The sequence below is a fragment of the Heloderma suspectum genome, chromosome 6 (genome assembly GCF_057233095.1).
Source record: "Heloderma suspectum isolate Gila_16-S chromosome 6, 16-S_ref, whole genome shotgun sequence".
NCBI classification, from domain to species: Eukaryota; Metazoa; Chordata; class Lepidosauria; order Squamata; family Helodermatidae; genus Heloderma; species Heloderma suspectum.
The window spans coordinates 36,551,471-36,578,349 of NC_139463.1; the positions used below are offsets into that span (position 1 = coordinate 36,551,471).

General features: G+C 45.7%; 1 protein-coding gene across 2 annotated transcripts in view; it reads left to right on the plus strand.

Annotated features, from left to right (window-relative positions):
* The first annotated feature begins 10,699 nt into the window (after nucleotides 1-10,699).
* Nucleotides 10,700-26,879, plus strand: part of EBF2 (EBF transcription factor 2) — a 387,225-nt gene continuing 371,045 nt past the window's right edge. Inside the window, exons 1-5 of one of the 2 annotated variants that reach the window (XM_084808184.1) lie at nucleotides 10,700-11,424; nucleotides 17,685-17,841; nucleotides 19,525-19,588; nucleotides 21,832-21,887; nucleotides 22,202-22,275. In XM_084808184.1, coding sequence (XP_084664310.1) covers nucleotides 11,294-11,424; nucleotides 17,685-17,841; nucleotides 19,525-19,588; nucleotides 21,832-21,887; nucleotides 22,202-22,275 — 482 coding nt within the window. In that variant the 5' untranslated portion in view covers nucleotides 10,700-11,293. The remainder of the gene's footprint in view (nucleotides 11,425-17,684; nucleotides 17,842-19,524; nucleotides 19,589-21,831; nucleotides 21,888-22,201; nucleotides 22,276-26,879) is intronic. The other variant, XM_084808183.1, reaches the window with a different exon arrangement.

A 26,879-nucleotide genomic window follows, 5' to 3' on the forward strand; every position in this document is an offset into this window, starting at 1 on the left:
GCATTTGTCAGCATATAATGAGTCCCTTGATTGTCTCTGGCTGCTTGTTTTAAATTGTTTTAGATATACGTATGTTGTTGTGTGCGCTATTTGTTTTATGTCATTATGTGAATGATTTTTTTAAAAAAATATTTTATGTAACGTATTTTAATGGTTTTTAATTTTTGTGAACCACCCAGAGAGTTTTGGCTATGTGGAGATATAGAAATATAATAAATGAAATGAAATCCTCACTTACTTAGGAGTAAGTCCTACTAAAGTCACTGGGAGTTACTTGTGAATAGGCATGTATATGATTACATGGCAAGTCTCAAAACCATTAGGCAGGAGGGGGCAGCTGCTGATTTTGGGTGTTACAGAAGGGCAGCAAATTATTATTAATAATAATAATAATTATTATTCTACAGCCAGGGAGGGGCTTGTGGGATTGTCTGCTTCAGCTGCCAAACTATTAGGGATGTATGGATTTTGTTAAATCCATTCTGTCTGTGTTTTGCGGATTGTCAGGCGTTTTTTGTTCCATCATCCTCTCATTGACGGAATCAGGCCTTTTGTATGAGAATGTAATTTGTTTGTAAATGCACACCATTTTATTCCTGTTTCCTGATGGTGCTATGATTTCAGTGAGTTTCAAATGCAAAACTGCACATGTTCAGAGTACCTCAAAAAAAACCCTGCCCATTTTGTTGTTAGGAATATAGGAAGCTGCTTTTTACTGAGTCAGTCCTTTGGCCCATCTTGCTCTTTCAACACAGACTGGCAGCAGCTCTCCAGGGGTGCAGGCAGGGCTTCTTTCCTAGCCCTACCTGGAAAAGCTGGGGATTGAACCTGGGACCTTTTGCATGCAAAGCATGTGCCCTACCACTGAGCTACGGCCTCTCCCTGTTGTTCTAACATGTTAGGAATGTAAAAGCAGTTGTAAAGCATGGAATGGTGGTGGTGGTGGTGACAGGGAGAGAAATGTTAGGTGTTTCACAACTGAAATAATACACACAGCCATCTAAAGGAGGGAGGCATAAAACAATCAAGTCCATGGTCTAAAATTATGTCGCTTCACCACTGCTTATTTTCAAGGGCAAGGCAACAGTGGATGATGTTCTGGACTTGTTTACTCAGGAGCAAGCCCCATTTTGCTTAGTGGGATCTACCTCCAACTAGGGATGGAGGAGAACTTAACTTGGGCTGGGTTTTTGTTGTTGTTGTTGTTTACATGAAGCAACCTAATTTGCACTCCCCGGATTAATTATCCATGGATTGGAACAGAGTTATCCTTCAGACTGTGCACTTCTCCACATTTTATGATGCCGTTCTTGGCTGAAAAAATGCGTACAAAGAAGTGTATATTAGGGAAAGCTGTGTACAAAAATGTTTATATTACGGGAAATTGCATAGGAAATGAATGCACATTTTCATGCATTTTAAAAAAAAATTCACAGACTGATGCGGAAATGGCAAAGAATGGATTTAGGGTTGAATACATGCAAAACTGACATGGACCAGAAATATACTAACTGGTCCATCCCTATTTCCTAGTAAACATGCATAAAAATTGGCCTTCCTAGGCCTTCTGGGATCAGTATGTATTTGGCTCCTCTGCTCCCAAAACTGTTTCCATCAAATGGCCATTCAACCTGGTGTGAACATAACTTCATCATGTAAAATGGGGAGCCAAATTTACTTATTTTCCCTCTCTTCTCCTCATTTCATTTTTCCATTCATGTCATGTCCATTGTATTACAAACCATTATGGCAAGAACCTGCTTTTTCTGGGATTTTTTTTTTACAGTGCTTAGGAGGCTTTAAACACTTGAATCATAAAAACAGGCTGCTCAGATTCTGTGGCACTTGGTGAATTGTTTCCCACTGTTTCATAGGCAACAGCCCCTACTCTGGGTCACCACTCCACCTTTGGTGTGTGTGAAATGGACTGAGAAGATGGTGGAAGCTGTAGTTAAAAAGCACATGGCTTGAATGACAAGCTAATATGTAAAAACTGGGGAGCATACCTGGTAAAGGCACCTCTCTCCCCCCGCCCCTTCTGTCCAACAGTCAGCTATGTAGGAGGTGAAGCTATTTATTTATTCAGTTGGACTGCCAAACACCCCCCGCTCCACCAGGAGATGAGAGGGGAAACAGCGTTATTCCACCAGATCTGCTGAAAGTCTACTTAGGGCACAATCCTATGCATGTTTAGGCAGAAAAAAATACTACAACTCCCAGCATTCCCCAGCCAGTAGTGCTGCCTGGGGAATGCTGGGAGTTGTAGGACTTCTTTTTCTGTCTAAACATGCATAGGATTGCGACCTTAATATTTTTTCTCTTCCCTCCCCATCCCTTTTTCCTTGTGTATCGTGTCTTTCTAGACTGTATGTCTAGATTGGACAGGGACTGTCTTGCTAATCGCTTGTAAGCTGCTCTGAGAGCCTTTTTTGGCTAAGGAGCAGGAAAAAATGTTCTGAATAAATAAACAAACAAATAAATAAATGTGTCTAATTCTCATACAGAGATTAATGTAGCTTCATTTACTGACAGTGCAATCCTACACATGTCTACTCAGGTCAGTTGCACTGAGTTGAACAGGATGTTCCTGGTAAGTGTGTGTAGGCTTGCAGCCTAAAGTTTTGCCTACTAGACAACAGACAGGGGTGATCCTGTTGGGAACAGCCCCACCCCACCCACCCTACTGCTCCATAACCCTTCATTCTGGTTACAGCCCAACTAAGGGCCAAACTGCACCTTGCGTTGAATGCCTAGTTTGATGTGGTGTGTGCACTTCTGGAAAACATTAAACAGCAGCTGGGGGAGGGAGGGGGGAGGTCAGGACCACAGCAAAGTGGGAGGAAAGAGTTTTTAACCCTTTCTTCTGTGCTGTGATCCAAACAATGCCCCTCCCATGACAAAAACATGCTTTTTTCCTGTTCAGAGCATTCCCTTCCCTCCCTTTTGGTTTTATATTGAGATTTTATTAGAATGTGCACCTTTGTAGCAGGGATTTATTGTTTTATTCTGTACAGTGCCATGTGCGTTGATGGCACTATATAAATTATTGTTGTTATTATTATATATTTATATATTATATATTATTATATATATTATTAATAACAACAACAATAATTTACATTTGGTACATTTGGTGAGCAGGACAGGGGCTTCTCGGTGGTGGTGCCTATACCCTGTGGGACTTCCTCCTTTGAGTCAGCAGTCTTGCTGAGCCCCTTTCCTCCCCAGCCTTTCCAAAGATCACAAAGAAGGGCTGGTTTAGACATGTATTTTATACAGTTGGATCCTTTCTTTTTATGATGCTGCTGGGTGCGTCTGTCTGTCTGTGTCTGTCCTCCAAACAAGTTTATGCCTCAGTAAACCCAGTTGTGCAGCCCTGCCTGTTTATTTAGAACCTCCAACTCCAGAGGCACTATACCTTTCAATATCAGGTTGGCAGAGGGAGTGAATGGCAGTTTCCTTCATGTCTCGCTTGTAGATTCCCAATTATGGTTGGCCAGTTTGGGAAACCTTGTGGGATGCTGGATGAGGGAGACCATGGGGCTGATCGACCAGGGTTCTTCTTATGGACGTAAGCCCCTTTGAGTTCAGTGGGATCGCCTCCCAGGTAACTGTGTGCAAGTGTTTGGAAGAGGCACAGTTGGTGCTTTTTGGCATCTCTCTCACTGTCATTGGGCAACAACAGGTTGTATCCAATGCTAGTCTACCCTAAGTCCTATTCATTCTGATGGATCTACTCCACGGAGGACTAACATTTCATACAACCCAACCCAATATTTGAATGCTTCATAGATGAAGCTGCAGTTTGCACCCTTTTTCCTGATTCAGCCCGGAAGTGCAGATGCAGCCTGAATAACATTTTTTTTTAAAAAAAAACCTCTGTAAACTTTGAACAACATGGGTTGTGTGTGTGTGTGTGTGTGTGTGTGTGTAGGGGGTGTGGTGGGTGGGGGTTCAATCCGTCCTCAAGTGCCTATATTCTTTCAGAGCAGCCTTCCCCAACCTGGTACCCCGCACACATATTTTGGACTTCAACTCCCATCACCCCCAGTCACCATGGCCAATCTTCAGGAATGCTGGGAGTTGTAGTCCAACACATCTGGAGGGCGCCAGGTTGAGGAAGGCTGTTTCAGAGACTAGGAGTCCAACAATCAATAACAGAAGGAACTGCAGAGGTACAACAGAGAGCCAGTGTGGTGTAGTGGTTAGAGCATTGGACCAGGACTCGGGAGATCTAGGTTCTAATCCCCTCTTGGCCATGAAACGCACTGGGTGACTTTGGGCCAGTCACTGGATCTCAGCCTAACCTACCTCACAGGGTTGTTGTGAGGATAAAATGGAGAGGAGGAGGGCCACGTACACTGCCTTGGGTTCCTTGCAAGAGACAGGGTATAAATGTAATAACAAATAAACAAACAGCAATGGAAACTTCACCTTTCCTTTCTACGCTGCTTGGGGAAACTCCAAATGGGAACTAGCGGACCTCCAACAGTTTCCTGCAAAGGAGAACCTGCAAGTTCAACTGATGTTTGCAGTCCCTTGAGAACCGGGGTGTCTTACATCTCTCAACCTGTTGAACATGTAAGTCTGCACAATTCGTTTTTTAAATGTCTTTGTTTTTCTTTAACAACAAACAAAACATTAATGTCGTATTTAATCCTTGCTCCAAGAAAGCTGAAGGGAGATAACTCTCCTGAGGAAGGTGTGTGCACGTACCATGGAGAATACTTAATCCACTCACAATCGAAATGGTCAGGGGGTGAGTGTTTCCACCGCACGGTTCAATACACACTTCTGGATAAAGTGAGATACTAAGGGTGTAATCCTATGCATGTTTAGACAGACAAAAGTCCTACAACTCCCAGCATTCCGCAGCCAGAATGGCTGGCTAGGAAATGCTGGGAGCTGTAGGAATTTTGTCTGTCTAAACATGCATAGGATTGCACCCTAAGGGTGCAGTCCTATGCATGTTTAGCATGGCTGGGGAATGCTCAGAGTTGTAAGACATTTTTCTGTCTAAACATGCCTAAGATTGTGCCCTTAGATGGCTTTAAAAGGGGATCCGATGAACACACGGAGGAGGAGACGTCTGTCAATGGCTATTGTCCATGATGACACAGTCGAACCTCCAGATTCAGAGGCAGTGTACCTCTGAAGCCCAATTGCAGGAATGGGGCAGGGGATGAGAGGAGGAAACAGCAGGGAAGGGCTATTGTCTTCCTGTCTTGCGGGAGGGCTTCCACCGCATATGGGGTTGGTCCCTGTGGGTAAGAGGATGCCAGAATCGATGGGCCATTAATCTGTTCCAGCAGAGCTCTTCTGATATTCTCATATAACTGTGGATTAGAACCAGTGGAGGCTGGTAGCTCTGATTTCAGTGGGGCTGTGAATCCATTCTGGGTTTCAATCAGAACCAGCCAGAACTCTAAAGGAGCTATGCAAGATGCTGGACCTATTTTGAGGATAGAGTTCAGCACCTTGGATAGCTCCTTCAGAATTCTGGCTGGTTCTGACTGAAAGCTAGAATGGATTTGCAGCCCCATCGAAACCGGAGCCACCAGCCTCCACTGACTGAAACATCTCCCTAGCCGCTAGATGGTCGCTGCCCGGGCCACAGCACTGGTTTGTCTTCTGGCCTCTCTTAATCGCAACGAAGGCTGCAACATCCTACAACAAGGGCGTGGGTGGGTGCGTGGGTCTTTCTCCTGGCACTCAGATCAATAATAAATCGAAATAATGGCGATCCTAGGAAATGAGTGCTCCTGTTTCTGCAGCACTGCTTTTCTGTATTCACTCAAAACATTTTGAACGTTAGCTCCATGATACCATCATCACGTAAGTGAACATCCGCGGAGACTGACGCGTTGGGGGACTTACACTACAATCCTAAACATGTCTACTCAGAAGCAAATCCCATTGAGTTCAATAGGGCTTGCTGCCAGATAAATAGGTATAGGATTGCAGCCTCAAGGAGGAAAGAAGAATGGAAAAAGGTAAATTAAAGGTACAATCCTATGCATGCATAGACAGAAAAAGCCCTACAACTCCCATGTTGGCTAAGGAATGCTGGGAGTTGTAGGACTTTTTTCCCCTGTCTAAACATGCATAGGATTGCGCCCTAAAAATGTCCTCCTCGGCACCGCTGCAGATTCGGCGTGACTCCAGTTCCCGAGTTGGGGAAGTCACGTGTTGGAAGAAATTCGGGCAAGCTGATTCAGAAGACCTCTCAGGCGCAGGAGGAATTCTGGATAATAATAGCAGCAGCAGCAATAATAGTAATAATAATAGTAATAATAATAGTAATAAAAATAATAATAATAATAATAATAATAATAATAATAATAATAATAATATCTCGGTAAACTGAGGCCCTAGGGGAGGGGAGGGCGCCGGTGGTTTCCGGGGATGTTAACGATCGTTGTTCACAGAGGTGCAGCGAGGTAATTTTAGACCCTGGACTTAATGGCCTTGGGCCACCCCCAAGCGTGGGGTGGGGGCTTTAGATAGCCACGCACACAACTAACGTCTCCCCCGCCTCCCCAAACTGGCACGCTATGCTTTAAAACTGCTTCAACATTCCCGATACGTTAGAACATCAGCAAAGCTGTTTGCCGACCCGGATTCGAAAACAAACAAACTCTGAGCATGTGCAGTTTTGCATGTTAAAATGATCGCAAGAAAACGGAGTTTCCTGCGGCACCTGCTGGCCTCTGGCTGGGTGATCGCTGAGGGGGCGGGGGTGGCAGGGCCTGCCTTTGCCCCCAGGCTGTAGCGCTAGCTGCGCCGCCCTCCGCACCGCTTCGGAGGTGCGGCTTGAGGCTGGGTCCTCGTTTAGCTCCAGCCTGCAGCCGGCGATCCTCAGGGGAGCCGCGGATTCGGCTTAGGTGCGCGCCGATTGGTAGCAGGTCTATCCCGGGACATCTAACTTGGCCTTGGGGCTGGGAAGGTTCGCCTCCCACCGTTGCCGCACCGTCGACATGGGTCGGGCTATGGGGGAGGGGGGGAGGGCGCGCGCGCCAGCGCCTGCGCCTGCGCCTGATTCATTGGTCCCCGAAGTGCGAAATTTTGGTGGCAGCTGTTAGAGGCGAGGAGGTGGCCCGTGCCCTGACCGCATCTCCTGCCCTCTGACCCGCCTTCCCCCTGTAGCCCGAAAAGCCAGATTCCCCCCGGAGTTTGTGGCACACGATGGTGTTTTTTCTTTCTTTCCTTACCTCAAAAGACAGCACGTTTATACTCTGGGACAGACCTGGTCTAGCGATCTCTCTCTCGCTGCCTCTGTCTCTCTCTCTGACTGTCTCTGTCCCCTTCCTCCCTTTCTCTGCTTCTTAGCGATCCTTTTTATGTATATTCAAAAGGATGTCCTATTGAGTTCAGTGGGACTTACTCCCAAGTAAGCGTGTTTTTTCTTTCTTTCCTTATCCCGAAAGACAGCGCCTTTATACTCTGGGACAGACCTGGTCTAGCGATCTTCCTCTCTGTCTCTCTGTCTCTGACTGTCTCTCTCTTTCTTTCACACCTATCCTCTTCAAAAGTGTGTCCTATTGAGTTCAGCGGGACTTACTCCCAAGTAAGCGTGTGTAGGATTACGAATCCTGATTTACTAACCAGCGGTGTATTTGGGTCACTTTGAGACTATGGGTTGATTGGTTTTAGGGTGCCCTTCCACTTTACTTTTTGAGATGGTAATGTGTGTCACTTCAGTTACTTCCAGAAGGTGGTAAAGTCTCCCCTCGTGCTTGTTCTGCGGAGTGGGGCCCTAGGCTTCTGCCCCAAAGTTCTACCCTGGCAGCACCACGGTTTACCTCGGTCCCATTTGGGGGGGATTTATCTGCGCTGTGATAGAGGAAGAAGTGGTTTTTCTCTTTCTTTCTTTCTTTCTTTCTTTCTTTCTTTTTAAAAGGAATATATATATATATATGTGTGTGTGTGTGTGTGTGTGTGTGTATATATATATATATATAGCATAGATTTTAATACTATTTTATGTATTAAAGGTTTTTTGGTAGGAAGGAGGGGTACAAATCAAATCAATAAATGTTACATAAAAAGGGGGATCCCTCCCCTTCTCAAATATGTTTGATAAAGCCGTGATTTCTTTGGAAATCAATGATGAACACGTCTTGCTAGGATGGGGGTGGGCAGTTGCAGCCCTCAACCGCGCAATCCTATGCAGGTCTACTCAGAAGTAGGCCCCACGGCATTCAACGGGGGCTGATCCCCAGGGAAGTGTACATCGGTTTGCAGCCTCAGCCGTTTCTTCCAGGAGAAGTTTCATGAGCATACCTGCAACCCCTGGTGAACAAGGAACGCGTGAATCGCAGCCTTGGTCAGGGCGCTGCAATTTACCAAGCTCCATTTTCCTACAGAGTAGTCCCATTGATTTAGAGTTAGCTGGTTTGGTTCACCGATACTCGGAGCGCATTACTCCACCCACCCCCGCTCCAATCCGAAACCTATGTATTTGGAAGCCCCATTCATCTCAATGGAACTGACGTCGCGATGGAGCGTCGAGCCGTGCGCCAACGAAATCGGCGTCTTTGCATTGAAAGGAAACGATCTCTTCACCTCGGCAAAATACTTTCGGGAGGAACACGGGCCAGCGGCAAGGTCGTGTGAAAAGTGCCGTTGTAGACCGATCAACAGTTCGGAGGCTCCCAGTTTCCTTATCTGACGGCCAAGGGAAGTTCTCCCCCGTAAGCCCGAATGAAGCTGCTACTCCTCCCATGCATCCCAGCCGGGTTTGAGTAAGAGAACTTCCCACTGGGATTGCTCCCTAACGTGGCGGAAATGACAAAGTCTAGTAGAATTAGATTTTTTACAAAAATATTTAAAAACCTTTCAAAATTCCTTTAAAAAAGCCAGAATATTGAATTTATTCTATCGGGGAGATTTTTCCGTTCCTATATATAAATTATAAAAAGCATATGAAGGGGAGTAGGAAGAGGTTGGAGGGGTGTGTGTGTTAGCACTAAGTATTTATGTAAAACGATGGCTTTAGATTTATTAGGTCATCTAATGCCAGATCTGTCATGAATATGGACAGAATAATTTAGGACTCCTCTTTTCTTTTTCCAACCCCCACGCCAGATTTGAACCTCCCAGATTTGAGCAAAAGCCAGACCTCCGCTTCTCCCAAAGCCTATTCACAAAAGACTTTTAACCTGATTCTTGGTAAGGTTCAGTGTTTGTTTCGTAAAATCAACAACCCAATAACCCGCATCTAAATGCGGATTCCAGCAGAACAAGTTTTTTGTGTGTGGAACAAGGTTGGGTTTTTTTGCACTGCGATAGGCACAACTAAAAGTGTGTGTGTGTGTGTGTGTATACACAACCCCCCACCCCCAGATTTGGGTTAGAAAGGACATTACATATTGCCTTTTAAAAGAGGAAGAGGGAGGGAGAGAGAGAGAGAGAGAGAGAGAGGAAAGAAAGAGAGAGAGAGAGAGAGAGAGAGAGAGAGAGGAAAGAAAGAGAGAGAGGGAGAGGAGTTTAAATTGAGAGTTGTGCATAATGAGGTAAGGCAATGCAGGCTCTGTCGCTTTAACCGGGGAACATCTGATTCCCTCATCTGGCAGATGGTCTCTGAGTCCAGATTTGCATTCATTGTCTTGAAATCTGTTTTCGCGTTGGTGCTATATAGATTTCAGGGGCAGATCTATACCCCAGATCTCAGCACAAAAGGAACGGGGGGGTGGGAGAGAAATGACACCAAGCCTGCTTAATTTATATAGAGATGTGTGTGCTATTCCCGGCCAAAGAGGAGCGTGGGCGGATGGAGAGACGCAGTCGCTTTTGTCTGCTTCATTGCTAAAAAGTTTATACGGTGTGTGGATGGGTGCGTGTGCATATATATATATATATATATATATATATATATATATGAACTGCACATCTCACGGTGTGGAATTTGGGATGATGGGTAAGGATGGCGGATCAGCATCCCATCGCCTCTTCATTCCCCTCCCTTCCCCCAAACCCGCCCCCAAACTTCTACTTTTCTAGACCAACAAACAGAACATTGAAAAAGAGAGAGAGAGAGAGAGAGAGAGAGAGAGAACACCAAACTGCTTTGAGCCGGATCCTATTAATCAGAAGTCAGGCCGCTGTTTTCAATGGGACCTACTCCCGAGGAAGCGCGCATCGGATGACAGCCCTCTTATGCCACCTTCATCCCCTCCACAGATACCCCATTGCTGTGATCAATCTCTCCACCCCCCTAGTCCTCTCTTAAAACTCTCTCCTCTTCCCCTCCAAACGGGCGAAGCAATCTTTAAAACACAACAACAATATTATTGCATTTGATTTTTTAAAAAATGTGTTATAAAACGAGAAAGGAAAAAAAAAATCGGGGTGACAGTTGCGCAGGGAAGATGAACATTGCAGACACCGCTGTGAGAGAAGCTGGCCTCGCTCCCCCTTCCTTAGTCAGATCTGGTTCAGCTTAACCAGCCGAATGCAAAGTATTTGGCAAGTAACTTATTCGACACCCTTTGGACGCGTCCCCGCCCCGCCGGAGCCCCGCCCCGCCCCCGGGTTTTAATTCACCCGTCGTTGTAACCCGGAGCGGCTCCTCGCGCGTATCGGTTTGTTGAACGAGTCTCCCCTTCTCCTCCAATGGGATGAGCCTATGCAAATAGGAGCGCCTTATTTGGAAGCGCGCTCCTCCCCTTTTCCTAGGACGTTCTCTCCCATCGCTGTAACCCATTCATGGTGAACTAGGTAGGGAAAAACAGCCGCGCTTTCCTGGCTCGGCTTTAGGGTCTCATCAGACTCTCTTTAGCTGTATTTCGCCCTTTTCTTTCACCATTGACCCCCGGGTTGTTTCTTTCCTTGCCCGCCCTCCTTCCTCCCCCGCCCTCCCTCGCCTCGTGGATTCTGCAGCCGTCAATTCAGCCCCTCGTGTCTCCGCAAAGCAGGTGATCTCTCCAGATCGAACCAGGACCGGTTCTGGGATGCGTTTCCCCCCCCTCCTCTCTGGCCGCGCTTCTTAGAAAGATGGTCTGTAGTATCGGAAGCGGCTGATCAGCGCAGCGTCTTCGATTTGGAAGAACAGAGAGGGGGGCGGGGGGAAAAAACACCAAACAAAAAACACCCCATCCGATTTCTTTCTTTCTTTTTTTTTAAAAAAAGGTTTTCAAAAATAAATCCAGGTCTTCCTTCAGGGCGGAAACTGAAGCTCATTGAAACTGAACTTCCTTGGAATTTGTGCGTGTCCTCCGTTTTTGAAATTTTCTCCTCTCGGTTCAGACAAGGACGCGTTTGCTTTGGGCGTTTTTTGGAATAAACTTTTTAAATGTTTGGGATCCAAGATACTTTAGGAAGAGGACCCATCCTGAAAGACAAGGTGCTGGGGTCGGAGATGGATCCTGTTCGGTCCTGGGTCAGGAATGTTGGCGTGGTGGATGCCAATGTAGCCGCTCAAAGGTAATTCGACCAAATCTTGGGTTGGGGATGATAGTTTTTGTTGTCCTTATGCCTTTCCCCGCCCATCCTTTCGGACATTCTGTTGCGGATCCGCACGTGACACGGATGTCCACGTAACACTCTCCTTACGATCCAACAGATCCCAGGTTAATGATTCACTTACAGAGCAATCCTATGCATGTCTGCTCAGAAGTAAGGCCCATTGTGTTCAGGTAAGTGTGTATAGGATTGCAGCTTTACTTACTTATTGCACGCAGTCGCAATAACCAGACCAGCTGGCAAGGACCTAGCATCCTTGAAAGAAAGCTACGAACCTTCCTCTACATACAACAGAATTGTATGGGGACGGGGGATAGGTGAGATTTTTGCAGCTTTAACAGTAAAATCCTAGTCGTGTCTTTCCAGATGTAAAGTCCCACTGACTTGGAACTTACTTCCAAGTAAGTATGTTTAGGGTTGCAGGCTGCTGCACGCCTACCCGGGAGTAAGGGTCCTTGAACCCAGTGGGACATAAGCAGACGTGTCCGGGACTGCTCTGTGAAATCACTGCTTTTTTTAAAGAACCGACGTGGGGCGTTTCGCTGAGGGAAATTCTTCCGGGCTTCGATTCTTCCATCTGTAATTCACGCATCCCGTCTCTTAGGACGCAGACGTAACACATGCTTGGAAGGGAGCAAACCCTATTGAACACAGTCGGACTTACTGCCGAGTAAACATGCATAGGGTTATATGCTGCCCAGTGCTTTTTCTAGGAGAGCAGATCCTCCGAAGTCAACGGGGCCAGTGTAAACGCCTTCAGGATGGATTGGAGCGGGGGCACTTCTAATTAGCATTCGGAGCATCTTCTTTTAAACGCTCACAACCCGGAGCTCCGAGATTCAGTTTAATGTGTGTGTGTGTGTGTGTGTGAGAGAGAGAGAGAGAGATTCTCTTCACGCCATACCTTTTTAGAGCCTCGCTTCTGACTTTACTTACGAGTTGGATGCCGGGAGGAAGAACAATGATCCCCTCACTTGATTCCTAGATATACGGCTCCCCCCACCCCTCGCAATAACGCGATCCACAGCACAGTTGAGCCGAAGCGGCCAGGCTAGGCCTGGAATTGCTATCTTCTTAGGGAGCGAGTCTAACTGAAGTCGATGCGATTTACTTCTGAGTAAACAGGCTTCGGATCAGGATGCCAGACTGGCGCTGCAAAACGTGCTTGTTAGGCAATAAAATGACATTTGGATCGCAGGGGGTTGTAATGGATTTGTGATCGCGGGGGTGCGAGGTGTTGAGCCGATCCACGCTTCCTTGAAAGTAAACTCCGCTGAAAAGATCGGGAGCAGAGTTGCAAGGCAGTCCCATCGCCTTCCTATGTCGGGCTAGGAAGCCACAAAACTCAGGGAGACCCACATTTTGGACCGAACGAGACCAAAACATCAGAGTCACGTAAAGGCTAAGCGATCTTCATCTCTCTTGACCTGAGAGAAAGTTTTGTTTTCTTATCGGGGCATCAGTAAACGCATGGCTGAAAAAGATCGCCGTGGGTCGTTCGCGGCTGTGCAGTTAGCTTCTCAGCCTCCGCGGGCAGCGGCTGACCCAACAGAGCGAGCCTTCCCGAACCCCGGGCGCTCCCGAAACAGAAAGTCAGCGGCGCGCGAGCGAAGCCCTTGGCGGCCGCCGTCGAATCGTCCGGCTCGCCTGCGGCCCTTTCTCGGTCCCCGCAGCCTCCCCGCTGAGTTCGATGGGACTTCCTGGCGAGGACGCCCGAGGATCGCAGCCTGAAGGGGTCCGGCGCCTTTCCTGAACAGCGGAGATCGCCCCGCTGAGTCGGCGCCACGGATTCAGACGTTCAGAACCAGGCTCCCGCGCGAGAGATCCGCTTTCCGGGGGAGACGGCAGAAAGGAGATCACCACCCGGCCCCTTGAAACTTTTACTTGGAAGTAATCCCAGTAGTTTCAGCCACACAGGCTCCCAGGTCACGCAGCGTTTTGAAGCGCGCTCGCACACATTTCCCTTTTCCTTTTTCCGTCGCAGTCGGCGTTGGGTGGGGTGGGGTGTGAAATTGACTAAACTCTCATCGCCAACGCCTGTGCTGGAAATAATACGCCCGTTGCGACCAATCCATTTGGATCAAGCGGTGCTTGGGGGTGTCCGGTTGACTTTTAACGCCGAGATCCAAACGCGCGCTTTGGTGGGAGTAAAGCCCTCTCGGAGTTCAGCGGGGGGGGGGGGTATCCCGGAGTAGAAAAGCCTCGGGTTCCGGCTGCAGGACTGTCCGCAGCTTAGCTCGGAGGCGGACTCCTAAGCGAAACCCACTTTCCTGTCGATGGGTCGGAAACTGTAAGAGGGGGAAATTGCAGATTGATAGACGATCTGTTGATCTGCCTGGGAAAGTTTGCGTTCGTAGCCCACGGACAGGATCTTCCGGGCTGGAGACGGGCTGAATTTGAACATAAAGGGGAATTAGATCTATCCTTCAAGAGAGCGAGAATAAACATTTATCTTCTCTCTGGGGTTGTAGCTTCCCTCCTTCTGTGGAGAAAGCGGCTTTCGCTGAGGGATGCTTTACCCCCTCTTGATTGTTCTAACAGCTCTCCCTTCCCACCTGGAGGCGTAAAAACAAGCAACACCCATAAACTCCAAAACTCTCTTGAGGAAATAAACTATTCGCAGAGCTGGTTGTCCAGACGGAATTAACTAAATTCTAAATTCAATGGGGCGATTCAGAAAGGGATGTATACATGGAGTTCAGACTCCACCGCCTGACCAATACGCCTGTTTATTTATTTAGAAATAAGCCCCTCTAAATTCACCGGGACTTATCCACCAGTAAGCAGGTTTAAGATTATAGTTTAGGGAAAGAAGGGGGATTTCAAATCGTCGAAGCATCCTCCGCACTCCCCCACTCCACCCCACCCCACCCCACGACACACAGACTTTGTCAGGGACGTGATGACTTCTCAGAAACCGAGTAATCCCAAATTAATCGTTGGTGCTAAATACATTGGCTTGGAAAATGATAGTTCCCCGTTCAGAAAATGTCCTGCCCCTGCCAAGGTGCTTTGGGCTGCAGTTCTGAGTAAATCTGCCAGGAAATCAATCCCCTTGAGTTCAGTTCTGAGTAATTCTGAATGAACTATGTTTTGGATAAGGCTGTAGCTTCGGGAGTTCTGCAGGCCCGATCTAATACATGTTTGCTCGGAAATCAGCCCCACTGAATCCAATGGAGATTATCCTATAGGATTCAGACTAGGCCCTAGTCTAGGACCACAGTCTTAGAATCTTCTTAATCCTAAACCAGTCAGATTGCAAGTACATTTAACATGGCTGCAGTCCTATACCTACTTACCTGAAAGTAAGCCCCACTGAACACAACTGGACTTACTTCCAAGTAAACATATACAAGACCGAGCCTGGTGAATGCTCAACACCACTGCCCTGTTCTAACGTCAATCCTAAACCCGTAGACTTACGCACACTTACATGGGAGTAAGGCCATTTACATCAGTAAGGTTTAATCCTCAGTAATGGCATATACTCATAGGATCTGCCCAATAAAGCAAGCAAATGAAGAACCTATACCAACTGAACTTTGCCGTAACCTCTCCTAAACCCAGTGGGGCTTTCTTCCGAGAACAAACAGGCATAGAATCGGACTGTTCAATGTTACTAAAGATCCCAGGCAGATTTTAAGCCCGGTTTAGCCTCCATCTGGCTAAATATGTGCAGGGCTCCCTAAAATGTATAAGCAGTGGTTCGTTATAAAAGCATCACTGGTTAGTGAGACACGCCTGTCCTACACACATTCCCTAGTTTGGTTAATTCTTTGTTCTGGAAATTCATTGGTTTTAAAGAAACTTCCATCAGTGAGGTTTGAAAGTATATATGAGAACAGTGTCAGTTACACTCTTCGTAACTCACAAACTTAACCTCCTCCTCCTGTCACCCTGCCCCCTTTTCCTAAGCACAATTACCTGCAATAAAGGTCCCTCGAAATCCAGGACCGTTTTCAGTGACCGAGTTGAGGATCGGTCTCCGGGAAGACTTGTTTTAATCAGTAAATTACAAATCATGAAATTGACATTGTTTATGTCCGGCGCTTAAGCGAGCACTTCCTTTCGGAGTTTCTCTCCGGGGGAAGAAAAAAAAAATCAATGAACTTTCCAGTTCAATACAACACACTTCCCCCCAAATCAATTCGAAACGAGGGACAGTCATATGGACGGGAGTGGGAAAACAATTGCATTGATTACCCTCCCTTGATCCGAATTTGGTTCCTATTGGGATGAGAACTGAAGCAGATTCGCAGCCCCTGTTTCAGTGAAGACACACACCAGCCCCCTCTCCTTCCCTCGCCCAGAATTAGAAACTTGTTGACCTTAAAAAGGAGACCGCTGGCCCTCGGGCGTCAGGGAGCTGGATCGGGTCTTAAGGAAATAAGGGCCCCTTCCACCATCGCGAGCCCTTCAGAACTAGCTGGTCTGCGAGTTTACGCGGAAATTTCTCTCACCGACTACATCGGAACTTACTCCCAAGGAAGGCTCAGCGGTCGAATGATCAGGTTGTTTCCCACTTTAAAAACGACGGAATCTGTGCATTTTGGGCAGCCGCTGACACCCTACAAACGCAACTGCTTTGGCCTCTCCTGATTCCAAGGTTGCCCCGTGGTTCTATCTCTTTCTTACCGATCTGAACACCTCCCTCATGTAGGATCAAGGGTGATCAATGACCAGGATCTTCTAAACAAAACCAATCGAAACACCAGCAACTCTCAAAGTGTCTCAAGAATTGCATTTCTCTCTCCCCCCCCCCTCCCCTCCCCTCCACCCGCCTTTTCAAGTTTAACTGATGGTTTAATAGTAGAAAATGATTCTTGGTCGGTGTAGTGAAGATAAAGATCAAAATCGTCAAGAGGCTGCCAGCCCTAACTGGTGTGCGTGTGGTGTGGGGGTGGGGGGTTGCGGGCCGGCTCATACAGCAGATTTGGGGGGCATCGCAAAATATTAGCAAAATGTCAATCTTGCGGATGTTTACTCAGAAGTAAGGCTCATTGCGTACAATGAGGCTTAGCCCCAGGTAAGTGCGTATCGGATTGCAACTCTAATTCATTCTATATAATCAAATATATACAAACAATTATATTTTATAATATGCATAATATAAGATAAAATATTGAGACGAGGAGAGCAATTCGGATTTTCTGCCTCAGCCAGAAAAGTAAAAATGGGAGGCATCTCTGGCCATCAGTGACAGAATCTTTCTGTAGAAGTGGATCCTAGCAGGTGAATCCTTTGGCCGGCCTCTTGTTCGAGTTGCTCCTGCCGTTTGGCCCTGCGGTCTCTCAGCCCCTCTCAAGATCCGATCGACCCTTCTGTGTCCCCCTAATAAAAAAAGGGAGAGACAGAGGAGTCATGTAATACCTTAAAGACACCATAAAGATTTGTTGTGTCAGAAGTTTGTGGGTAGGAGCCTACTTATTCAGAAGCCTGAACAGAAGTGTTATCCTGTGTTGGCAGAAATAGGTTGTAAACAGTGGAAGTACAAGACCATGGAATGCAATAGGGACAATCTCTATGTTGTTTCTCTCTCTCTCTCTCTCTCTCTCTGTGTGTGTGTATATCTGCCGACTAGGGAAGAAAAAAAAAAAACTTTCTACATCCGATGCAGTGGATTCTAGTCCACGCCGTGTTCTAGAACCACAGCAAAGCTGCAAACCTAAATGTACTTACTAGGGAGTAAGCACATTGAACACAATGGGATTACTTCCAAGTGAACCCACATAGGATTAATCTGTTAGTTTTTAAGTTGCCAAAAGACTGCGTGTGGCAGTGTGTGTGTGTTTGCTGAAAGAAACTAAAAGTCCAGTCCTGTCTGTTTTAACTCAGAGGTAAGGGTGTAATGCTATGAATGTTTACTTGGAGATAAGAGCCGCTGTGTTCAATGGGGCGTATTCCCAGGTAAGCGTCCATAGGACTGCATTCTAAATCTCACGGATTTCAGTGCTATTTACTCCCAGGTAAACGTGCATAGGATTGCAGCCCAAGGACACTGCGATCCTATGCACACCGATTTAGTAGTAAGGCCCTCTGGATTCAACGGGGCTTTGCTTCAGAACAAAGACTAACAGGGTTGCACTCGCCACGGCTGCGCTCCGTCCGCTTTGGTGAGTTCATTCACCCCACCTTCTTTCTTTCTTTCTTTCTTTCTTTCTTTCTTTCTTTCTTTCTTTCTCTTCCTTCCTTCCTTCCTTTCTCTTCCCTTCGTTCCACAGCGGCGTGGCTTTGTCTCGAGCCCACTTCGAGAAACAGCCGCCCTCCAATTTGAGGAAGTCCAATTTCTTCCACTTCGTCCTGGCTCTATACGACAGACAAGGACAGCCGGTAGAAATCGAGCGGACGGCGTTCGTGGACTTCGTGGAAAACGACAAAGTAAGGCTGTGGTCTGGGATGATCTCTTTCTCTACCCCACCCCACCCCACCCCACCCACCAACCCTCACTCCGTCCCACTTATTTCTTCCTTCCCACTGTTGGGCTCACCTTGATCCTTAGCGCAATCCCTTGAAAATGACATTTAAAACTGCTTTGGGACCGCGACGTCTAAGAACAGGTTGTCTAGCTTGTGAAATAAGCACTCAGCCACACATGCCTACGCTTTTCTGGGATGGCCCTTAGAAAACAAACTCCTGCCTATTTTCCGGCCAAGAATTAATTCATCCTTCGAGCTCAAAAGTCGCAACTCTCCCTGTGGCCCCAATCGCCAGGAAGTTATCCTGCGTAAGTCCTGGTCCGATCTGTGCAAGAACAGCTCCCGTTCCTTTCCATCCACATAGAAGAACTTCCCCGCGTTTTGCCCATTCTGGTCAATTTCACGCGGCTGCCGAAGACTCTCTCATCAGTTTCACTCTCCTGCGTCTAGGCATCACCCGGTCACAGTAGTGAAGCCCGAATTATGTTTGCGCGTAAGGGTTCCACGGGCTGTTATGCCCCGTAAGCGACTTTAGGACTGCAGTCATCACTCGACTAACAGGGTTTGGAAGTGTTCAGCGGAATTGATGCTCCTGGTTAATTTCTACTTGCAGGCTGGCATGGGTGTTGGTGGGGAAAAAAACTGCACGGGGAGAAATCGAATATGAATATACTTTTAAAACTAAAATCATAAGAGTGTTTGTTGTTGCTGTTGTGGAACACGTACATCCTTTTAATTTTATTAATTGAGTTAATTATATTATTCACTGACGAGGCCCTCTGTAGTCCAGTAGATGGCTATCATAATTTTAAAATAAGATGTGTCAAGTCCTCCTTCCTTTCCATTTTTTCCTCTATGTATGTGCCTCCCACCCATCCTTGTCTGGGTATTTTCAGGTCAAGGACTGGAAACCCTTTTTTCCTTTAGCTTTTTAAAACTGAAATTATCCTCTGTCTGAAATAGATGACTATCTCAAAAGTCGGTATCCCTGGTCCACTGAAGTAAAGTTTTTAGGAAGAAAGGGACCTTCTTGATCTGTTGTGGCTTAAGGTGATTGTCCTTCTCCCTTTATTATTTTAGAAAAGTCAAATCAAACAGCTGGTGGATCGAACCATTTGTAGGATTTCACATGAAAGTGACCTGCTCACAATTTAAGGGGAATTTAAGCAGTACAATTTAAGGATTTCAGTGCTTACAGAGCAACTCTATACCTGTCTACTCAGAAGCAAATGCTGTTGAGTTCAGTGGGACTTACTCCCATGTAAGTGCATAGGATTACATTCTTAGGACAAAATTGGAAAAGCATCAACAGAAGCTGGACACTTCAGTACAATTCTCCAGAGGGCAATGACCCTGCATCAAGTTCTCTCTCTTGTCCATCTCCTGCAACACAAACATTATACTCTTATACCACTTACCTGGGAGTAAGCCCCATCAAACTCTGAGTAGAGATGCATAGGACTCATGCAATCCTGTGTACTCATGCTGGCTGGGGGATGCTGGCAGTTGTAGGACTTTTTCCTCTCTGAACACACATAGGATTGCTCCCTCAATAATTCAGTGAACTTACTGACTGACAAACCAAATCAGTTGTGTGAGCAACTCTCTTTCTGAAGCACTTTTCTCTCTCTCTCCCTCCCCACAGGAACAAGGCAATGAAAAAACCAATAATGGGACCCATTACAAATTGCAGCTTCTTTACAGCAACGGTGAGTAACTTTCCCTCAAAGAAAGGGTGTTGAAAGAGTGATCTAAGCACTAGGGAATTCCTGGACTAAAGGGATAACATCTCAATGAGGCTGAAACCAGAGGATCACCCCCCCCCCAAGTTGAATTCAGTTTGTTCATGGTATATATGCAGATCCCATTTTTGCCTCTGGTAAACAGGGTTTCAAAATGGTTTCAAAAATATCTCAAACCTCTTTGACCCCAAAAGGTAATGTGGGACAAAAGAGAGATCCATATATACTAGGGGTGGGGGACCAGTGGCCCACGGGCCAGAACAGGCCTGCATAGCCTTTCAGTTCAGCCCGCCAGCCTCTTATCCCCTCTCAGCCAGACTTTGTCCCCTCCTCCTGAGGCCTTCACCTAACATGTGGCAAACCCATTCTAGAACTGCTGCAGTTCATTGTCCTACCCCACCCACCCACATACATCGCTGCTGTTTTGTTTGCTTTGAACTTCCCCTGAACTGCCTTTCTGAAGTGCTCCACAACTCCGGGGGGTATTGCCAGTGCTTGTGAATCACCCGTGCCATCCTCTGCAGAGCTCCACCCACTGCCCCCACTGCCTGTTCCCTTCCAAAGCCATTTATGTGTGGTGTGGGTCACTTGGAAAACAGCTGATCTGCATGATCTCTCCCTCAAAACCCCCCCCCCCAGCTGACTGGGTTGGTGTATGCTGTATGTATGACTGGTGTGTGTGTGTGGATGGGTGGATGTATGGGATGTATGTGAGAGTGAGGGGTAAATGTAAGGATACAAAGAGGAAATCAGCAAGAGCAGAGAGATATGTGGGGTGGCAATGAGTGTGAATGGAGGGTGTATTGGTATGGGGTGTGGGGATGTGGCTTTGGCTCCACCCACTTTGGATACATGGCCCCCTGAGAAGGTTACCCACAGGACAATGTGGTCCTGGGGGTGAAAAAGTTCCCCAGCTCTTACAGAAAACATAGGGGAAGTGCCTCTTTCACACTCAAAAGACTCCTTGCTACTTTGTGGAGTTGAATGCTTCCTAATAAAGATATGCTGCTATTGTTACTTTTGGATTTAAAATAGTTGTAGTAGCTGGGAGAGGGAAGAATGGATACATAAAACTGGACCTGTGTTCAAGATGCAATTGTTAGGACAGGGAGTGGAATACAGTGGATGGATTTAGTACAGGGCTGGGGAATCAGTGCCCCCTGCAGGCCAGAAATGGCCTGGGAATCCTTTCACCAGTTCAGACTGGCTCACCTGGTCACTTGGGGAAATAACTGAGTAGTGAGGGGTGGGAGGGGTGTGTGTGTGTGAAACCTCCCTCTCCATGATCCCCCCGCCGTTGACTGGGTTCATGCACGCTGTGTATGTGTGTGCACTGTGCATGCATGTGCAAGAGAGAGAGAGGAGTGCGAATGGACAGACGGGAGGAGGAGTGCAGTGTATAAAGAGAATATTGGCAAGAGCAGAGAGAGAAGTGGAGTGGTGTGGGGGTTTCATTGATATATTGGGTGAATAGGTGGTTGCATGTAAGTGCATGTGTGTGTGGTATTGGCCCCACCCACTTTTTGGATGCAGTCTCCAGAAGGTTACCCATGGGGGAGTGCAACCCCTGGGGTTCCTCTCCCCTGGTTTGTTGTTGTTGTTGTTGTTGCTGCTGTTGTTATATTTATTTATATCCCTCCTTTTCCCCAATACTGGGACCCAAGGCAGAGTTGCAACGTAAAAAACTTGTACAGTTAAAACATATAAATAGAAATATACAAAAGTTAAAAGTGTAATTAAATCATCAGTCATATTAAAATTGTATAAAAGATCACAATATAAAAAGACAACAACAATATAAACAATAGTACCAATCCATCATATTCTCACAGGTCCAGACTATCCCCAAAGGCCTACCGGAACAAAAAAGTTTTTGCCTGCCTGCGGAAACATACCAAGGAGGGTGCCACTCTTGCCTTCCTGGGAAGGGAGTTCCAGAGCCTTGGGGAAGCCACCAAGAAGGCCCTCTCCTGCATTCCCCCCCAGGCGAGCCTGTGATGGTGGTGGGACCAGGAGAAGGGCCTCCCCTGAAGATCTCAGGGCATGAGCAGGCTCATAGGGGAGAATATGGTCTTTCAGATAACCTGGACCCAAGCTGTATAGGGCTTTATATAGGTCATAGTTTAGTGGACTGGGGAACAGATCCTTTGGGTGTGTGTGGAAACTGGATTTTTATTCTGCTCCCATTACTTTCTTGATGTTCCCTGTAGGTGTCAGAACTGAACAAGATCTCTTTGTCAGACTCATTGACTCGGTCACAAAACAGGTAAGATTAGGCTGATTTCCTATTTCCGACCATCCTGCTCCTGTTGGTTAATTTGCCAGCCTATCTGGGTTTCTTTGTATTCAAAGCAATATCATAATCTGTCAATGTATCTCTCATACTGAAACTGTTTCTAGTGAGGCCTTTTTGTGCTTGGATTGCCTGCTCTGTGCAGAAAAAGACACTATTATATATTCATTTCCAGGCCTGTGTTGTAGATTTTTCCTTCACATTTTCAATTAATAAGAGAGATACAGTTTTGTTTTGTTTCTGTCTTGTTTTAATCCAGCTTTCAATAATTCTCCATGTCTTTATAGCCCATCACCTATGAAGGACAGAACAAGAATCCAGAAATGTGCAGAGTTCTACTAACTCATGAAGTTATGTGCAGGTAAGGCAATTTTCACTTATTTATGTATATGATGGCATATTATGCAGCTAAGAGAGATCAGCAGGAAATCATATGTATGTTGCCTTGAGTTTCATGATGGAAGAAACTTTCTATATGCCTATATCGTAATAAAATAAATATAATCCCTTGTTGTGATGGGTTATTTATACAATCAATGGGATGGAGAGATAATTTTTCTTTAGGCTAAATCAGGGATGCTGAACATTTCCCTCCCCTGTCCCCTGCCCTGCAGGAGAAAAAAAAATCAATTGGGGTCTACTCAAATAATTAACTAATGGAGGAGGCAATCCTATGGCTGCTAATCAGTGGCTAGATGGCCATAGGGTATGTGGTTTTCTGGGAACCGAACTCAGAGTGCAGGCTCCCAGAGAACTGACCTTCCCCCCTTCTGCACTGCCTTGCAGGTAGTGTGGAAAAGCCCAGTGCTCCAAGCTTGCAAGAGGAGCATGGATCGGCCAAATCGGGGCATTCTGGCGAGCATTCTGGGGTGGGGAGGGCAGAAATGTTTTTCACCGTCTCCGTGAGCCCCTGCCAAAGGAAGTGAGGCAGGTGGTTACTGGGAGGAGGGCTTTTTCTGCTGTGGCACCCCGGCTGTGGAATGAGCTCCCTAGTGAGGTTCGCCTGGCGCCTACATTGTATTCCTTTCGGCGCCAGGTAAAGACCCTTATATTTTCCCAGGAATTTTAGCTTTTTAGCTTTCTAGACTTGTAGCTTTGCTGTTTTAAATCTGTATTTTAAATTCCTACACTGCTACTAGGTTTTACTGTGGTTGTATTGTTATATTGTGGCTTTAATGTTCTATATATTTTAAATTGTTTTATTGTGTGCTGTTTGGTTTTAATTTTTGTGAACCGCCCAGAGAGCTTCGGCTATTGGGCAGTATAGAAATGAAATAAATACAGAAATAAAAAATAAAAAATGCCCGTACAACACATCCTATGTGTTGTCTGGCAGCCTCCTCCCCCGCTCTGCCCTCCCATGGCTAGACAGCCAAAATTGGCTGTCTAGCAGAAAATGCAGGGCAGGAGAAATGTGGAGGGAATAATCCCCACCGTGCTTCTCCTGCCCTGCATTGGATAAGTGGTTGCCTCTGAGTTTGGAGGCAGCCACCTATCTGCATAGGATTGTGCCCTAAGTGTATTAATCAATTGTATCTTCTTAATGGTGTTATTAAAACATAAATGCAAGTATTGTAATGCCTATTTATTGTTTATTTAATTTATCTCCCGCCTTTCCTCTAAAAATCGCACTTGAGCCTAGTAACGATAATAAAATTCAGATAAAATGTAGCCTCATTAAAACAGAACCACATAAATTAAAACAGCACCCACCAGTTAAAACCTAGTTCAGCAAACAAAGCCGCTTAAGTGCCAAAAGCCTGCCTGAATGTCCTTGTCTGCCAGCAAATGGACAATAAAAATGGAGCTAGCCTTTCCTTCTTGGCAGGGGGTTCCAAAGTTTGGGAGCAACCACCGAGAAGGCCCTGTCTCATGTTCCTGACAAATGTGTCTCTGATGGTTGTGGGACAGAAAGGAGGGCTTTTCCCAAGGATGTTAAAACCTGGCCAGGCTAATAAGGGAGAATATGATCTTTCAAATTGCCTGGCCTCAAATTGGGTAAGGCTTTATAGGTCATAACCAGCACTTTGAATTGTGCCCAGAAACAGACTAGTAGCTAGTGAAGCTGTTGTGACAAGAGAATGGCATGCTCCCTAAAACTTGCCTAGGAAGATAGCGTTGGCATCTCCTGAAGCTCTGGTTATGCAGGTTGGGATAACAGGAACAATACTGTAAGTCTCCTTGGAGAGGGAGGCAGGTGAAGGCATACACTGATCATTCTACGTATCCAGGAATATTTCCACTGGAGCTGGAAAGGTGGGTGGGTGGGGGGTGGGGTTGGACACCCCTGCTGGAGCGCTATCCAGCAGTCCACCCAACTAGCTGCTCCCTTCACTGGTCCTTCCCCAGCGGTGGGGAAGGAACTCCCTTGAAATGACTGCAGGCCAGATGAAATTGAGTGTGTGCAAGGGCACTTTTGGCCCTTGGGCTGGAGGTTCCCAACCCTGGGCTTAAACGATCAGGAGTACTGACTTTTTTGCTTGGTTTAATACACCAATCTGATTCTTACTGCTCTGAAATACAGTCAAATCTATTAGGAATAGCAACTCACCGAGTCAAACCATTCCTCCATTTAGCTCAGTACTGTCTCCATCAGGGGTGGGCAACTTGTGGCCCTCCAGATGTTTTAGCCTACAACTCCCAGCATCCCTAGGCAGCATAGCCAATGGTGTGGGATGATGGGAATTGTAGGCCAAAACATTTGGAGGGCTACAAGTTGCCCACCCCTGGTCTACGTTGACTGGAAGCAGCTCTCCAGGAGTTTTCACAAGTTCTACTCCGAGGATTGAACTAGGCATGTTGGAGAAACTTGCAATGGATTCAAATGAGTTCAGACTTTTATGAATCTGACCTATGGGTTCTGCTTTTTCCCAGCCACATGGGCTTGCAGATCAGTTAAAAAAAAACCAAAAACTTTGTGGAATGAAAGTCTTGTATATCCCTAAAAAAAAAATCTGATTCTATCAGTGAGTGGATGATGGAACAAAAGATCCCTGGCAGTCTGCATAACACAGACAGAATGGATCCAACAAAATCCTTATGTCCCTAGATTGAACTGGCTATGTTTGCATGCAATTCATGTGCTCGACCCCTGAGCTATATCCTTCCATGGAAAGGGGGTTATGCAGGAAAACTGTAATGTTTTAACACCAAGTTCTGCATTGATTTATTACCATATCAGCTTCCAACTGGGAGAGCACAAAATGCCCTAGATGTCAAGTAGAAGAATACAATATTTAAATATTTTTCTAAAAATCAGTGATGACCACTGTCCTGCATGAACATATGTGAGCATGTACACTTAAGTTGAGGCTACAATCCTATAACCCAAGGGTAGGGGGACCTGTGCCCCTTGAGATATTGTTGGACTACACTTCCCTTCTTCCCCAACCATTGGCCATGCTGGCTGGGGCAGATGGGAATTGTAGTTCAATAGTGTCTGGATGGCCACAGGTGGTGGTCAAGGTTTTATTATTATATGTCCCTTATTAAAAGTGTGTGTGTGTGTGTGTTTTCTTTCATGTCATGTACATCCTGCATATTCAGGCATGTACATCTGTGTATGTTTTTTTTTTTTTTTACAACATCAATATATATGGCAGTTCATGAAGTAGAAGAGGACATGCCCCTGTCCCATGGTGTATACATTCAAAAATTCTTAATTTTAGCTGGATTGTTTCCACTATATTCCTGTCTAAACCACTTAGAGATATTTTTAAATATGGTCAGCAGTATATAAATCTATTTAATAATAATAAATAACAATAATAAATAAACATTAACAGTGCTTACAAAGTCCTCACTTTGGATTTTAATGGGACTTATTCTCAAGTAAACTATGCTTAGGGTTGTGGTTGGCAGTTGGCGTATTTTTAAATCAACACAAATAAAAAGTGCACACAAATTCATTTATACACACCAAATATAGTTGACACAATTGAGCCACAATGAAATACTTTAAGCTCCCACTGCTTTTTAGAGAAGCGTTTAAAAAGCACATCTTTAAATCTCTCCCACTAAAATAAATGGGACTAAAAAGCAACTAACTCTGGCCAGACTGTGCCCAGTATGAGTCAAATTGTATTTGCCAAAAATTGTTGGTTATCATGACAAACATAGGAAGGAGGTGGGAGGGTCATTTTATATACCATTCAGGTGATGGGATACAGCTTGAAATTAACATGGTACTGGAGTTTATTGTTGAATATCCCCAGCAAAATGTGTTGCAGTTTGTGAGACAAATGCATACTTAAGTCTCTGAGCTTGTAAGGAAAACATAGCAACTTTATGGGTTAAATATCAGACAAATTAACTTCTTGTCATCCTTTAGAATTGAGATGCCCAGTTTGCATTTTACTGTTATACTTCTTTAGAACTTGCAGAGTTTTAGAAACAGAAATGCATTTCCTGACACAGAAAAAGCAACAGTTAAAAAAAGTGGGGAGGATTTGACTCTTTGTGGTTCTTCTTCCTATTACATAAAAGTTCACAAACTGAGGTTGGTAGTTTTCCCAAACTGACTTACCAGTGCTTGTATAACTACATGAAATTCTCTGCCTCTCAGCCCATGCCACCTAGTTATACCCCAGCTTACAAATGATTCTTGTCAAAATATCCCATGCCTGAATAAAGGGGCTGGTAAGAATTTGACTCTCCAATTGTAAAAGCATTATTTTTTTAATTCGCAACCTCCTTGCTTGATAAGGTAGCCAAAGAGGAATGATAATTCTCTGACATCCTGTCTGTGTAATACACAGATTCGTGAACCACATCAAAAGTTTGGGTTCAAATCCTAATCAAGTCATTTGAATAGAAGTATAGACATTTTAAAAAATTAATTGGATATTGGATTTTTTATGTTTAATTTATTTAACAAAAGACACCTTGCTGCGCGTCTTGCTCAGAATGAGACAGGATAAAATCTATCCAAGCCTAGCTAATCCTGACATTTTTATTTTAAGCACA